At 37.7% G+C, this 14,714-nt stretch overlaps 1 protein-coding gene across 3 annotated transcripts in view; it reads left to right on the top strand.

Moving 5' to 3' along the window:
* The window catches only part of CADM2 (cell adhesion molecule 2), a 573,596-nt gene extending 561,784 nt beyond the window's left edge, over positions 1–11,812 (top strand). For all 3 annotated transcript variants that reach the window (XM_066571920.1, XM_066571921.1, XM_066571919.1), the window contains 2 exons: positions 7,897–8,022; positions 9,596–11,812. In XM_066571920.1, the coding sequence (XP_066428017.1) occupies positions 7,897–8,022; positions 9,596–9,714 (245 nt within the window). In that variant the 3' untranslated portion in view covers positions 9,715–11,812. The remainder of the gene's footprint in view (positions 1–7,896; positions 8,023–9,595) is intronic.
* Positions 11,813–14,714: the final 2,902 nt, after the last annotated feature.

Genomic DNA, 14,714 nt, shown 5'->3' with positions numbered 1-14,714 from the left:
TTTTTTTCCTAAGACAAAGTCTGAAGCAATTAATGAGTTTATTGACAGCCAAAAATATAATGTTGTCAATAAGAAAAGTCTTTTATGTGCTCTAATTAGAGGAACTGTTCCCTTCAGGAAACTGGAGCTTTTGCAGCAGCATTAAGGAAAAAAAGGAGAAAGGAAAAAAAAATCTTTAAAAAAATGTGTCAATGACACAGGCACAAAATATGGAACAAGGCTCTAAGGAGCCTGAAAAATATTGCTAAACTTTTCATCTTAATATTGTAGGTATACAGCTCTCTTCTAAGCATTAAAATAAAATGCATTTGCAAAATAAATAGGTATGAGTAATGCTTTTATTCACTTTGACAAGGGCTACCTGCTCACAAATATATATCAGGACACATTTGCATTTTTCTCTCCACTGAAAGAAGTCTTGGCTTCATGAGAACAACAGGAGCTCTTCGAAAGGAGCTGTGGTTTCAGCTGCTGAAATATTGCGTGGGGCTTTTATCTTTCTGGGACATAGGATCTTCTTAACAGGAATGTATATAAATTCAGTAATGTGAAAAAAAAAAAAAAACAGAGGCAAAATGGGCCAAATGTGCTACTGCAGTAGCATGAGAAGAAAAGGCTATCAATTCCTTTGAAGGTGTAGAAGTATTTTTTTCTGCCTGTCTTTGCTATGGTTGATGATGTTCTACTATTAAAATAGCAGTTTATATGTGCTGTATATTAGTGCAATGTTTTGTTCTTCTTTGCTTCAGGCACTGAAGGATAAAGAAGCTTGTCACATATTTTAAGTTTGGAATTGGTTAATAACAGAATGCATTTTCAACAAATTTCACAACCAGCCCCTTTGGGCAGCTACTCTTTGCAATTTAAATGAAGGTGCAGAAAGTTTCTTTCTTCTCCCTCTTAACAATAGTTTCACAAGTTTGGCGTACAAGTACTTTAGTGGTTAGTAGTATGTTACAAAAAGAGATTAAAAACACTTGTTTCAGCCTTGCAGACCATGCAAGATCAATTGAACTCTGGGGTGCCCAAATTAAGATGCTAAAATGGGTAAATTCTAACTTAGCAGCATTTATCACAGACAGCACTTCTGCCACTTTTCCTAAGGCAAATACCTTGTCAGCTATCACCTCAGTCTAACCGTCTATCCATAATGTGGTACAATTCCTGCTTTAGTCTTTTTTCCTACTGATGTAAAACCAGATCTTTGAGGTTCTGTTTTGATGTTTTTGTTTTGAGGTTTTTGTTTGGGGGTTTTTTAGCTTGTTTGTTTTGATTTTTTTAAGTTTTACTTTTTTTCCCCCCAAACTTGCATTGGTGGGACAATTAAAAATTTTATGAACCCTATGGCGAAATCTTGGCAATGACATTAGTCTGAATACATTTCAGAACCCAAGTTTGTGCCATAAGCTGCAGAAAGAAATCTTCTCTGGTTTCCATGAGATTGTGCCTTGTGGCTTTTTAACTGAATTATGAAAATACTGCAGTATGAGCTGAGACAAGAAGGAAGAGAAGCACGAAGGGTGGGCTTTGGGGAAAGGAGAAAAAGGTGAGGAAGCAAGGGCTCAGAGGTTACGAATGCCACCTAGACATGTGAAAACTTCAAACAGGATCTGTGCCACTGGACACCAAAGTATTTGCAATGGAGAGAAACCTCTAATGAAAAATTGATTCTTGGGCAGAGATTTTCAAAGAAGCATTTGTCTCTATTAGGGCTTTTGTAAAGGCATCCTTCCATTGTCTGATATCTAATAAGCTCTGAGCCCCTGCTGCAACCTGTCCTCTCAGGTTAGTTATAAGAAAACAAGACTCTTAAATTCTTTACTGTCCCTTAAAACTTATTGTAATGGAACCACGTTTCATAAGTAATTTGAACAGAGTGAAAGAGAATATTCACACAAGCTCTTGTCTCCTTGGGAAATTAAGCTGATATGAAGAAATAAATCACTGGGGAATATTTCTAATGTAATTTACATTCACTGATGGACTTCAGAAATCCTCTAACTACTCTCCCCCCATAGTTGTTGCAGTTTGTTCTCTGCTGGTTAGGACACTTCAAAGCAGGTTTAAATATCTCATGATTTGAGGCTCCTTGCTAGATTTCCTCCAGAAATCTTCACAGTCTCCCACCACTCATTTTCACGCTCACCTGCACTGTTTCAACAGCCTTTCAAATAAGACAGAGATATTTATCTAAATTTTGTATTAAATTTTGTATTTTTTGGGGTTTCCCACCCTAAAATGCACCTTGCTTTACTGATCTGGCTTGAGCAAAGCCCTTAAAACAATAGCTTTTTTTGTAAAAATATGAAATATTAGTGAGTTGTACTGAGGGTTATAGCAAGTCCCTGAATATGGGGAAGTGATCAGCAGTCATTTTAAGAGATTTTTCTGCCATATAAATTGTAACACAAAGCCATGCAACAGGAGCCCTTATTGGAGCAATTCTACTTTGTAGAAGCATTTGATTATTCATTAAATCAGTAAAAGTGACTGTAGGCTGATGGTTTCAGTACTTCTGTGAGAAATAGGACAGCCCTTTCTTTTCCCAGCCTTAAGGAACAGTAATTTATGAATTATACATATACTTAATAACTCTTCACTTTGTGAATGCTATTAAAGCTCCACAGCAAATTAGGATATTTCCAATTTTTTGTATAGTAGAAATGGTCAAAACTAATTGTTATTTTGGATGCCTCAAAACCTAGGTCATCTCATGCTCAGAGTGATTTTTTTAAAAATTTGCCATATGAGCCAAAAATACATATTGATAAAGTTCTGCAAATGAGAGGGCTACTTGAGCACATATTTCCCAAAATATGCCATTTCAGCATTCACAAATGTGCTTGTTTTGCCTTTGCTCAGGAAAGTGTTATCTGACCCTTTCCTGCAGCCTGCTCAGTCAAGTCAACTCTGCATAAATAGGAAGGAAACTTATGCATGAAGAAAGTGAAATTAGGTGAATAATTAACATACACTTTATGCAAAAGTATGAAAAACTATTCCAAAATTTCTCTGCGTAACTAAAGTGTGAATTCATATTAAAATATTCTACATTGAAACTTTGTCAGCAGGTCATAAAAAGCACATATCGAGTTATTTATTGGGTCTAAGGTTTATCTGATGTGTTTCATCTCTTAAAAAATAAGGCACTTTTTTTCCCCCTCTTAGTCACTTTAAGAGTGTTATTTAATTTAAGTGTATTCACAGTTTGTGAACAAATGGTAACAGGGAAACCCCAAAAGCTGAAAATGGGTAAATTTTCACATCATTGGCAATCAGTATTTTGAAGAAGCTTTCTAAATTTAGGCGGGGGGGGGGGGGAAGTGCAAATAAAAGAGTATAGTGAGGTTTTGTATCATTATGTTTTTATAAGATTTTCTTAGTTTTATCAAAGGATAGCTGATCTCTGAAGATCTAGTCTGATTGCAAAATTGTAATTCCACTGTTTCAGGCCATGGGTACTGTAGCTGCCTGTGCTCATGCAGTAGAAACCAGTATGTATTAAAACAGTAACAGTATAATCTTTTTTCTTCTTCTTCTTTTCTATAGAAACAGCTGAATTATAAGTATTTATTGCACAGTTGCATACCTAATATTTCATTTGCTGGAGTTGTGTGTATGGCAGGGTAAGATTTACTTGGTAAGATCCATGAAGCTTAAAATGTGAATCTTAAAATAATCTGAATAGTATTCTGCTTTTTGGTAAGCAGACTATGGAGTGGTCAGTGGTTTCAGAAACTTTATTGGCAGCTGCTAAGACTTGTGCCCAAAACACTTGAATGATTATGCACATTCACTGCATAATGCCTAAAATACAAAAAAGTGTAGCTTCCAAATCCCTGTATTTCTGTGTTTCAGATACTGCTCGGGCACATTTTGAAATAGTAATTATTTATACCACAATAGAAAGCCCCAGATCTATAATTCACTCATGGGGCTTAGGTCATTTCATGAAAGGCAAAAGTATAGTGCATTACTCTGTATGCATAATGTAGAGCGTGTTTATATTTAATGCTAGCATTATTTTTATATGAGGAGGCTATTCATGAGGTATGCTTCCTGTTCAGAATATTGTTTATGTTGTGCAGATTTTCATTTTGAGATGGAAAAAAATGTCTGTTTCCCAAGAAAATGTTGGCCACTTTTAAGAATCTATCTTTATTTCCTTTGCTTCCATCTTTTCCTTTCTCGCCTTCATTTCCTTCTTCCTTTTCAACAAAGGAATTGTTCACTGGTAATATAGTAGTAATAGGTTATGTATAAGGTTTTGGGGTTTTCTCTGGACAAACTTCTCTAGCAATACCAACCAATCTAATGTGGCTTTGATAGCTAGGTTGAAATTAGAGCAAAAAATTTTGCAGTCCAATGAATACCTATGTTAATTTTAATGTTAAAAAAAAATCAGCCTATGGAAGTATTAGAATCTCATTAATCCACAGTAATAGGTGGAAACCTTGTGTTGAGGCTGGGTTTGGGTCACTTCCTGTAGTCACAGCAGGTGTGTCAGAGGAGGAGTGAGTCACTCTGAAGAGGATAAAAACACAGAGATGTATTTATCTCGGTGAATTGTGAGGATTTTTATCTGTAATGTTTATTACAGCTCACAGAGGACATGCATTGTAAGTCTGGGTATTGAGCTAAGGCTGTGCGCTTCAATCAGCTTTGCAAAAATGCCTGTAGATAAAGTTCTGTGCTAACCCTTCTCTGGATTATGCCCTGCATCAGGAAGTATATTATCCCTTAAAAGATCTCCTTTTATTCTTCACTGTTACTGGCAGCACATCAGCAGGAGCCAGTTTTTAGTGGGAAAACATGCTCATGCTGTTCCTGTCCCAGTGCTGCCAAAGAGCATCTCCTGCAGGTCACACACTGCAGGGCCTGGGCCCTTGGGTGGTCCTCAGAGTCCAAATGGGTCCTGCCCTTTTGCTGCAGGGAGGAGCTTTACTCAGCATCGCCACAGGCACCACAAAAGGAGGAATCTTCTAGATGGCTCAAGCAAGCTGGCATTCCTGCAGCAAGCTGTCACCTTCCATCTTCTCAAGCAAGCAGCCACGTCCTCCTTGCTCTGCTCAAAAAACAAAACCCCTGCAAGGCAAGGGAGAGGAAGGCTGAATGCTCCAAGCTCCTACTTTTGGAAGGCAATGCTTCAGCACTCTTGCTTTCCCCTGTGAGTCTGCTGGTGCACAGGATTTGGGGTCAGATTTAATGACCAAAATGGAACCTATGTCCCGCTGGTGCTGTGTACTCAGCGTGCTGCCACCACCAGCAGCACCATGCCAGGAGGATGTGGAGGTGAAAGAGGATGCAGGAGAGCTTATAAGGTGTTTCTAGCTTTTTTGAGGGCAAATACCTATTATTTGCCATCATATCTACAGAAGTGCTATGAGCAGCTTCCCCAAAGTCCTTGTGGCAGCTAGAAGAGAAGGGTGTGGGAGCTTGGAAAGCCAGCAATAAGTGACAAAGTCCTGCCTGATGAGTCCAGTGACTGTTATGAGCAGACCTGGATTTGTACCAGTGGCCACACCACTCTGTGCTCCAGCAAGCCTGAAAATGCAGTTGCAGAATGCTTTGCAGTTTGCAAAAGGAAGGGAAAACAGGATTCTTTTCTTTCATCTATGGAACATGCGTGTTTGTGGATCTTGAAATCATAGAGTGGCTTGAGTAGGAAGGGACCTTAAAGATCATCTAGTTCCATGGGCAGGAACACCTTTTACTAGACCAGGTTGCTCAGAGCCTCATCCAACCTGGTTTTGGACACTTCCAGGGATGGGGCAGCCACACCTTCTCTGGGCAACCTGTGCCACCACCTCACTGCCCCCATAGTGAAAATTTTTTTTCCTAAAATCTACTCTAAACATACTCTTCGTTTAAAGCTATTTCCCCTTGTCCTATCATTACAAACCCTTGTAAATATTGTCTCTCCATCTTTCTTGCAGGCTTCCTTCAGGTACTTGAAGGCCACAATTAGGTCACCCAAAAGCCATGTTTTCTCCAGGCTGAACAATGGGGTCTGAGAAGAGTGGCTCAGAGGGCCAGAATCCCCTCCCTTGGCTTCTGCCCACGGTGCTTTGGGTGCAGGCCAGGACACATTTGGCTTTCTGGGCTGCAAGAGCTCAAGGCCAGCTCACCCAGCAGCACCCCCAAGTCCTTCTCAGCCAGACTGCTCTGGATCTGTTCATCCCCCAGCCTGGACTGAGAACAGGGTTTGCCCTGACCTGGGTACAGCACCAGCACTTAGCCTTGTTACAACTCATGAGACTCCCATACCAGACATATCCATACATCTTATTGCCATATAGCAATCCTGGTCAGCAGAATGTAATAATGGTATTATGGTGTCACACCTCCTCAGCATTATCAGAGGCCTTTCTATCATCTTCACAGATTTGCCCTCTTTTATGTGTAAATATTGTTCCTGCCTTTCCCTTTTGCAAAGCAAAGAAGTTGTTTGCAAACTATTTGAAGAACATAAACAGCTCCTACAAGGGAAATGCCCTTGAAGCAGTGAGAGTGGAATAATTGCAGCATACAGTACATGCTAATAACATCTTCAGAGAATTACTATTACTTCATAACAGAGGCATTTTCATTATAATAGGAACCATGTCATGATCCTCAGATTAAAACTTTGCTTTCTACATTTATCTGTTGAGTCAACAGTCACAGGTTACTGGTTTGTGGTTAAAAGCTCTGAAGAATTACTCACCCCAAAGTTGTGCCATTTCTCATGATTGTCTCATTGCAATTTTTGTGATGCATCAGGCAACAGAACAGCAAATGACCAGCACAGAACACTTGAATCTGTCAATATTCCCAGTGCTCTGAGCTGGAAAGTGGAACCTGCTGATTCACTCTGCCATTAGCAAATGTGCAGATGACACCAAGTTGCGGGGGAGTGTCGATCTGTTGGAGGGTAGGAAGGCTCTGCAGAGGGACCTGGGGTTGATGGTCTGAGTAGAACAGCCTGAGGCCTCACAACACCAAAGTGCAAGCTGTGCCAGAGGAGGTTTGAGTTGGACATTGGCAAGAAGTTCTTCACAGAAAGAGTGATTGGGCATTGAGATGGGCTAGTTAGGGATGTCAGCATCCCAGGAAGTGTTAAGAAGTGACTGGATGTGGCACTCAGTGCCATGGACTGCTTGACAAGGTGGTATCACTTCATTGGTTGGACTTGACAATCTCAAAGGTCTTTTCCATGCCAGCTGACTCTGTGATTCTGTGATATCTATTACAGCTTGTTGTAATAGATATCACACACTGAGTGTTGATTGAACATTTGTAGTAAATTCACGAGCTGATGCTTGAGTCTGAATGCTGAGTTTCAGGTTGCCTGATACCTTTATCTAACCAAATCCATGCAGACTCAGCCATGTGCAGAGGAACTTGGCACGGCTGCGCTTTATCTGCCTTTTTATTTCTGGTGCAAGAGGGTAGGAATGAGAGGAAGAGAACGTATAAGGGTTCCCCACTGAGAATCAATTCCATAAATTATGTATTATGCAGATACTATTCTGCTGATGCTATCCGATCCCCAATTCTCACTTCCTTGTTTTTCCTTCTATAAATAGCTGTGGCCAGGTTTTCAGTTGTAAAGTGACTAGGACAAAGCTAGGAACCTTTTTCATTTAATAACCTCTGCCAAAGAAGAATAGGGTAATATTTTTCATAACTGTGATGTCCTCAGGGTTTTAACAATCTGGGAATACAAGCAGCACTCTGCTGTTGATAAGATACTGGGAGTAAAAGTGGGAATAACGGTGCTGAATATTAAAGAGTGAAATGCCCTATTTTCAGGATGATCACTATAAAACATGGTATTGTGTATTTTTCTGTCTTTTTTTTTTTTCTCAGTGTAGCAGCGTAGAACCACTTTTGCTTTTTTGTCTCTCCCTCTAGATCCAAATGCTTTGGCTGGACAAACCGGACCTGATCATGCTCTTATAGGAGGAATAGTGGCTGTAGTTGTCTTTGTAACACTATGCTCTATAATTCTCCTTGGTCGATACCTGGCAAGACATAAAGGTAGGACACATTTAGTGGAAGTTCAGTCACTCTTGGAAGCAAGGCATGATTTCACCTGGGAGTGCCATTCCCTTTCACCTTCCCCCCTCTCTGCTAAATGATTGGAACAAAAAATAGTTCTCAGTCTAGTCCCAAGTGAAGTCCCTGTGAATTTTCACCAGTTTTCCTGTGGGCTGGCAAAGGCAAAGGACATGGAGTTAGGGCATGCCCAAGGTCATCTTATAAGTCAGTGATTTAGGGAGGCAAGATTGCCCCTTGGTTTTGGATCCTAACTCCTGATACTTGATTACATGTTCTCATCATGTTTTCATAGTTTTAACTACCATATCAATTCAGCAGAATATACATGCATTGAGTGAACAAAATTTACATTTTAATGGATTTTGCTAATATTTCAAGCATATGTTTCAAAGATAATATTGGAATCCAGTAGTGAGTTTTAAATCAGTTTATCAATGATCCTGCTGGAATAAGGGGTTCATTCCTGGGGCTTGCTTTACTTTATTCTGTGGTTTTACTTTAATAATCCTGGTCCCTTCATTTTCAGTCCCCTCTGCCACTAAAGATAGCAGGAATGGAGTGACACTGACTTCTGACTTCTCTGCGATTTGATTTTGACCTAGTTAATTCCAAAATCATGCCTTGAGATTTAACCTTTGTACAGCTTGTAGGCCTATTGCTAAAACTCAGCTGATTCCCTTTCCATACCCCCCCCCAAAAAAAAAAAAAAGAGGATGAGTGTTGGTATTTTGGTATTAATTCAGTAACTCTCATTTTAGACAGGAAAATCATATACCTAACATAAACATAAATTGATAAAAAACATCTTTATTTGATTATACTACCTGGGACAAAATCAGATTTTTTTTAATGAGCCAGTGAAAGTGTGTCTCCTTTTTTTTGCTTTCCAGAATGAACAGTTGTACATCTCATGCCAGCATAAATAATGATTTTCACAAAGGGAAATTTGACTATTGTACACATTTCTTCTTCTTATTCATTCATTTCCAGAGCATAAAAATAGTTGCGATAGTATAATATGAGTTGGTTCACTTAATAAAATTGCCTCAATTTTGTAATTCTTGGAACCTACTATGATACAGTTCTGTAAAATTAACGCATAGATACGATCAATATAAAACAGAAATACAAATGATCAGTGGCCATTATAAAAAAGCACTTTTACAAATATCTAGTTCTTCAAAATTGCTTTGTTTTTGATAGCTATTTCATGAAATAAGCAAGATTTTATCACCTATTTTATAATTGAAAAATGTATTGCATATTACCGCAGTTAGATAAAATGGGGTTTTATTAAAATATTTCCTTAATTTGTTGTGGATATACTATAGTTTGTATATATGCCTTTACTAGGATAAGTATCAGTGTAAATATTTCTTAAGCAAATTAGAAAGTTGAACACACCTTTATGTTGTATACTAAAAACTGTGTAAAAATATTTTTCATAAATTGAAAAAATTGGAGTACATTGTTTTAAATGTACTTCCTATAATGCAGTGTAAAAAAACCCTAATCATTCTATTTTTCTTTTCTCTTGTATTGATTCCTACAGGAACATATTTAACAAATGAAGCAAAAGGAGCTGAAGATGCACCTGATGCCGACACAGCCATTATCAATGCAGAAGGCAGCCAAGTCAATGCAGAGGAGAAAAAAGAGTATTTCATTTAGATGCAGAGCTAGAATCTTGGAGTTTTACTTATCAGGCTGACTGCTGGAGAAAACTGGCTATCATTTCTCAGAATTCATTTCTGCCATCTTCTGCTATCTTTATTAACTCGCATACCTGCTATAAGTAGCCAGTTTATGCCAACAATCAGCTGTTGACATCATCATTCTATAGTTACAGTATCATGCATAAAACAGGACATTTCTTATTGCCTAAAAATCATATCCACTGCTCTCTTAACATACAGTGCTTGAATATACAGCCTTAACAATGTTAATCATCATCTTAATCCGAGTTTTCTACATATTTAAGTGTTTTGCAGCTTTCTTTTCCAGTTTTCTTTTATCATGTCCCTATTAGTATGTCATAGAACAAAATTCATAACAAGTACTGTTAGGTAAGGTCCTAATTTACTTACAGAAAATGTTAAGTCTAAGATTAGAGGTTTACAAAGAATATTTTATACCTGTCTATCTATAATTCAAAAAGCAACTTGTTTTTGAAACATACACCCTTGGAAACACAAATTGAAATCTGTTTAGTATAGCTTCTCATATGTTTGGATTTGGTGGGAAAAAAGATCAGTCCAGTGAATTTTTTGGGGTATTTTGCTTTGTTTTGTTATGATTTAAATGGTACCTTGACAACAGTGCCATGGTTCAGTGGTAAAAACATGTGAGTAGCTATACAGATTCTGCAGTTAAGTAATAGAGCTTCTTTTAAAACAGTTTGTCCTGCCCTTTTACTGGCTTTTGGGATCACAAAGATTAGAGAACTTTCTGAGTAATTTATGTTTTTATAATTTATTTGCTAAACATGAACTCACCTGCCTACTCAAATTTGACGTGTTCATGGGGCACAATTGCAAGGCATTTTAGTATCTGTATATAGTGCATATAATAAATTCAATTAAACATTATTTGATACATATTCAACTTTTTTGGCGGTAGCTAAGTCAGTCACAAGTAAGCATTTTCTAATGTCCATTATATCCCTTTAGATATGACTCAACATCAATATTCTGAGTAGATAACATGTGTTAGTATTTTTTTGTCTGTATGTCCTAGCACTGTTCAGCAGCAAACTTTTCTAGTTCTTGTTAATTTTTTCTTTGTTATACAATGGAAGCACAATGTTATATGGAAAGGTAGTTTTAAGCTAACAACCAGTGCACAGCCTCAGGTTTTAAATTACAACCACATTTGATTACTATCCTTAAAAAGTACTATTGAGTTGCTAAAATTCTCAATTTTAATTTGGCAGTTCCAGAGCTGCTTCTCTATGTTGGTTTGCCAAAAAAACAAAAAAAAAAAACTTTAAAAAAAAAACAAAAAAAGAAAAAAAAAAAGAAAAAATAGAAGTGTTAAAACAAAAGATATATGTTTTGTGTATACAGTAAATGGACTAATTCTTTATATTAAATTCCTGTCTATGCATTTTGTGAGGTACAAACTTATGTCACCGTGAATGATAGAGAATTCCTGCCATGCTTTTAGCTCCACAGTGAAGGTCTCTGTTTGGATTATTTCTGAACTTTTTTTTTTTTTTTGTGTAATTGACAGCTGAAAAATCACATGCTCTTAAATATGACAACAAAACACTGTAAGCCCATCGGCTTATTTCCTCTTCCAATGAAAAGAAAAGGTTGCCATAACAGGTCTTGGAAATGATTCTACACTGGAGAACGCAAGTTAAGTCTAGTTGGAGCTCGCTTTGCTCCTGTATTTTGCACCTTTGACAAAAGAAGTATTTCTCTCTGGTTGATGTGTTCGTGAAGCATAAAAGCATGATGGTCTGCTGTAAAGGACTTTCTCCTGGGATTTTATTTTTGTGTGGGGAAGGGAGAATTTGGAATAAGACATCATGTGGTATGGTAAAATGGAAGATAAAGGTGCTGTGACAGATTATTTATCAGAAGAATATAAACCTTTTAAGGACAATATTAGAGTATTTTAATTGTTTTTGTTGAAGCATCTATCTTGTTACTTTCTAAGAAAAAAGGGTGACGTCAATCAAAGCAGCACTTTTTTTCAAAATATACAGACATAAATAATATGATGTGGTTGAGTGTTAACATAATAAATCATATACAGTATGACATTTTAAAGAAATAAGTCTGCATTGATGTGATTGCATGCTTGTTTTTACAGTTCACTCCATACCCATCTGTGGAAAAATGCAATAATATGTTAATATACTATGGTAGTTTGAGAGAACCAGGTAGGTGCTACTAGACACATTGAAAACTAGTATAGGTTTACAAGATATTCATGTCTTTCAAAACATAAACATGTAAAAGGCTGGCAAAGGAAGTCATTCAGTTTAATACCAAAAATATGGGTTCGTGTCACAGCAGTGAGTTACATTAGCTGTAGTACAGTATCAAAGTTTTATTTCAGGACCTGGGGCCCAGTTCAACAACGCTTTTAAGCTCACAGTCAGCTTCAGGCATCAGAGGAGTTTCTTTGGAGTATAAGGCACTGTTCATATGCTTAAATACGAAGTGCTTCCCTGGATGAGGGCCTTATTTGCTCCAGTGGAATTCTCCACCAGCGTGGTGTTTACGCCTTTCTTCATCCTTCCTAGCTCCAGCTTGCTTGAGTAGTAGGGTTGTTACTTGAACCATTACCCAGCCAAGGTCAGGCAGGGCCTTCAAAAGCAGGATTGGCCTTGTGGTAACCATTTCAAACCATATTCTCCAGTGGCATACAGACAGCATTTCAACTTGGGAAAAAACAGATATAAACTGTACTGTTAAGACAGGTTTGTTTGGGTTGTTTTTTTTTTCATTGGCTTTCAATTAAAACTGCTCCCATATGCTCATTTTTAACCCATTTGATCTTCCATTGTCTTGCACCTGGTGATGTCCCTTGCAGCTGTGCACAGCAGGTGTGAAAAGCCCCACACAGAGCGTTCTACCTGGATAGCACTTTGCAGGCCTGTCTGGTCTTCACGGGTTCAAATTACTACACTGGGTGTAAAGAGGCATCCCTCTTTTCTGTCAGCAGAGTCATGGCTCTACACTAATGACATTAAGTAGGCTAAAAGCCAGTTGTCCATTCCTTTTGCCCGAGTTCCCATTCTGAAAAGAAAAAAGAAAAGTTTTTATGATGGTGTGAGACACCAGTGAGTGTGTAAAAAGGAGGCTCTGAATGGGAACCACCTTCACTAAAATGTATGTGACATCCTCTCCCTCACTCACTTGCAGAGTAGTTTTCTCCAGACCAGGTAGCTAGTTTCTGCCAGTGTACTGTTTACAGTGTCGATTGCTGATTATTTTTAAACTTTTTGATGTAGACTTTAATTTTTTTGTTGTTTTTTTTTTTTTTTAATGCTTCAAGAACATTCTCATGATTTGAACAAGAAAGCGGTGCATCAGAAGACAAGGGGTGCATCATCCCACTCTTTTAGTGTCATCTGACAAACCAAGAGACAGTTTAAGGAACCTGATGTTTAACTTGAGGCTCAGAGATTAAGCTAGAACATCTCAAAAAAGTTTCCACATTACTTAAGGATGGTTCGTCTTGCACTGAGACTCCCTCTCTAAAGGAACACATGAAGAAAACCAACTTTTCTGAGTGAGACATGAAAGTTAACATCTTGTGTGTTTTCATTGCAGTATAATATATATATAAATATATATATATAGCTATTTCAATGAAAAGAAAGGACAGAATCATCTGTAATTATGTAATTCATGATTGTAACAGCACTGAAGTTACCATGTACGCACATGTACAGTAGCTCTTTCAACAGTTACAGTGTAGTTACATGTAATTCCCTGTAACATAGCAGTTCTAGTGTAATTTAGTGCCACTTATTGTAAAGTGTTACCAAAAGGAAAACGGACTTCTTACCTTTAGAATTCCGTTCCAATTAAAGGTAAGTTTATTAAATTAGCATCATTAAATCTGATATTGCGTTTCTTAATTAAGGAGATGATTTAAAACTCTCATGTTCACACTGCAGCTTCCCCCCATGGCTTACCCAGACTCCTCCAAATGTCTAATCTCTACACTCCTAGGGACTGGTAATCTGTGATGAGCATACCAAAAATTCCAGCTACTACAACTTTAATTGAACAAGCTGTCTAATAAAGAAAAACAGCAACAACAAAAATGATGAGTAATGCTTTTTATTAAGTGGCACAAAGTACACACTAAAAACTATGCAAAAATATAGGTAAATACAGTGTACTTACATGTAAGTATCTTGTACTTGCTGTGTATGGATATTGGAAAACCATGTAATTATAATATGCATTTTGATTATTTCAAGCAAGGGGTGAACCCAACAGTCACAAGGGAAAAGTGGAAGGTACATCTACGAGCAGTGGATATCCTAATGCAATATGTGTAATTCCTCTACTTGCAATGACAACTAATTTATAAATAATACTGCTCCTCATTCTTCACCAGCTTTGCTTTCCATTTCTTGGAGCACCATTAAATACCACTGAAACACCTTTAGGCAAAGTAAGACACCGACTCCTCTAATGGCTTTGCTGCCAGCACTCTGAGTGTCTGGCAACACTGTTCTGTAATCTTATTGCTGGCTCAACAGCACAAGTTTCATCTTTTTTTCTGTCCTCAAGGGAGCCTAGTATGTTAAGATGCTGAAATATGCTGCCATATGCCCTGGTATTTTTAGCATGAACACCAGAGAAAGAGAGAGAGAGAGAGAGCTGCATTCTTCTGACCCCTATTTTGCTGAATCACCTCACCTGGAATTTCCACTGCTTGCTCAGTAACACCAGGTAATCTTAAATTGTGAGTACAAAATGCTTCCATTACAGTACAGAGGATGCCCTAAATGATAAATCTAATGTTTTTGTAAATGTGAAGTTTTGTATTGTAGGTCTTTTTCCTTCTTGAGACTTTTCTGTCATGCCCTTCCAGAAGAAATGCACCAAAAGATAGATAATATAGAATAGCAAAAGAAGACAAGAATTTTTTTGTAAGCCTTCTTGTGGTTGCCACTGCTATCACCCTCCTTTGTGTCC

Source organism: Molothrus aeneus, chromosome 2 (genome assembly GCF_037042795.1).
Source record: "Molothrus aeneus isolate 106 chromosome 2, BPBGC_Maene_1.0, whole genome shotgun sequence".
In the NCBI taxonomy this organism is placed as follows: Eukaryota; Metazoa; Chordata; class Aves; order Passeriformes; family Icteridae; genus Molothrus; species Molothrus aeneus.
The sequence above is the reverse complement of the archived record's forward strand: the minus strand, read 5'-3'. Positions and strand labels throughout refer to the sequence as shown.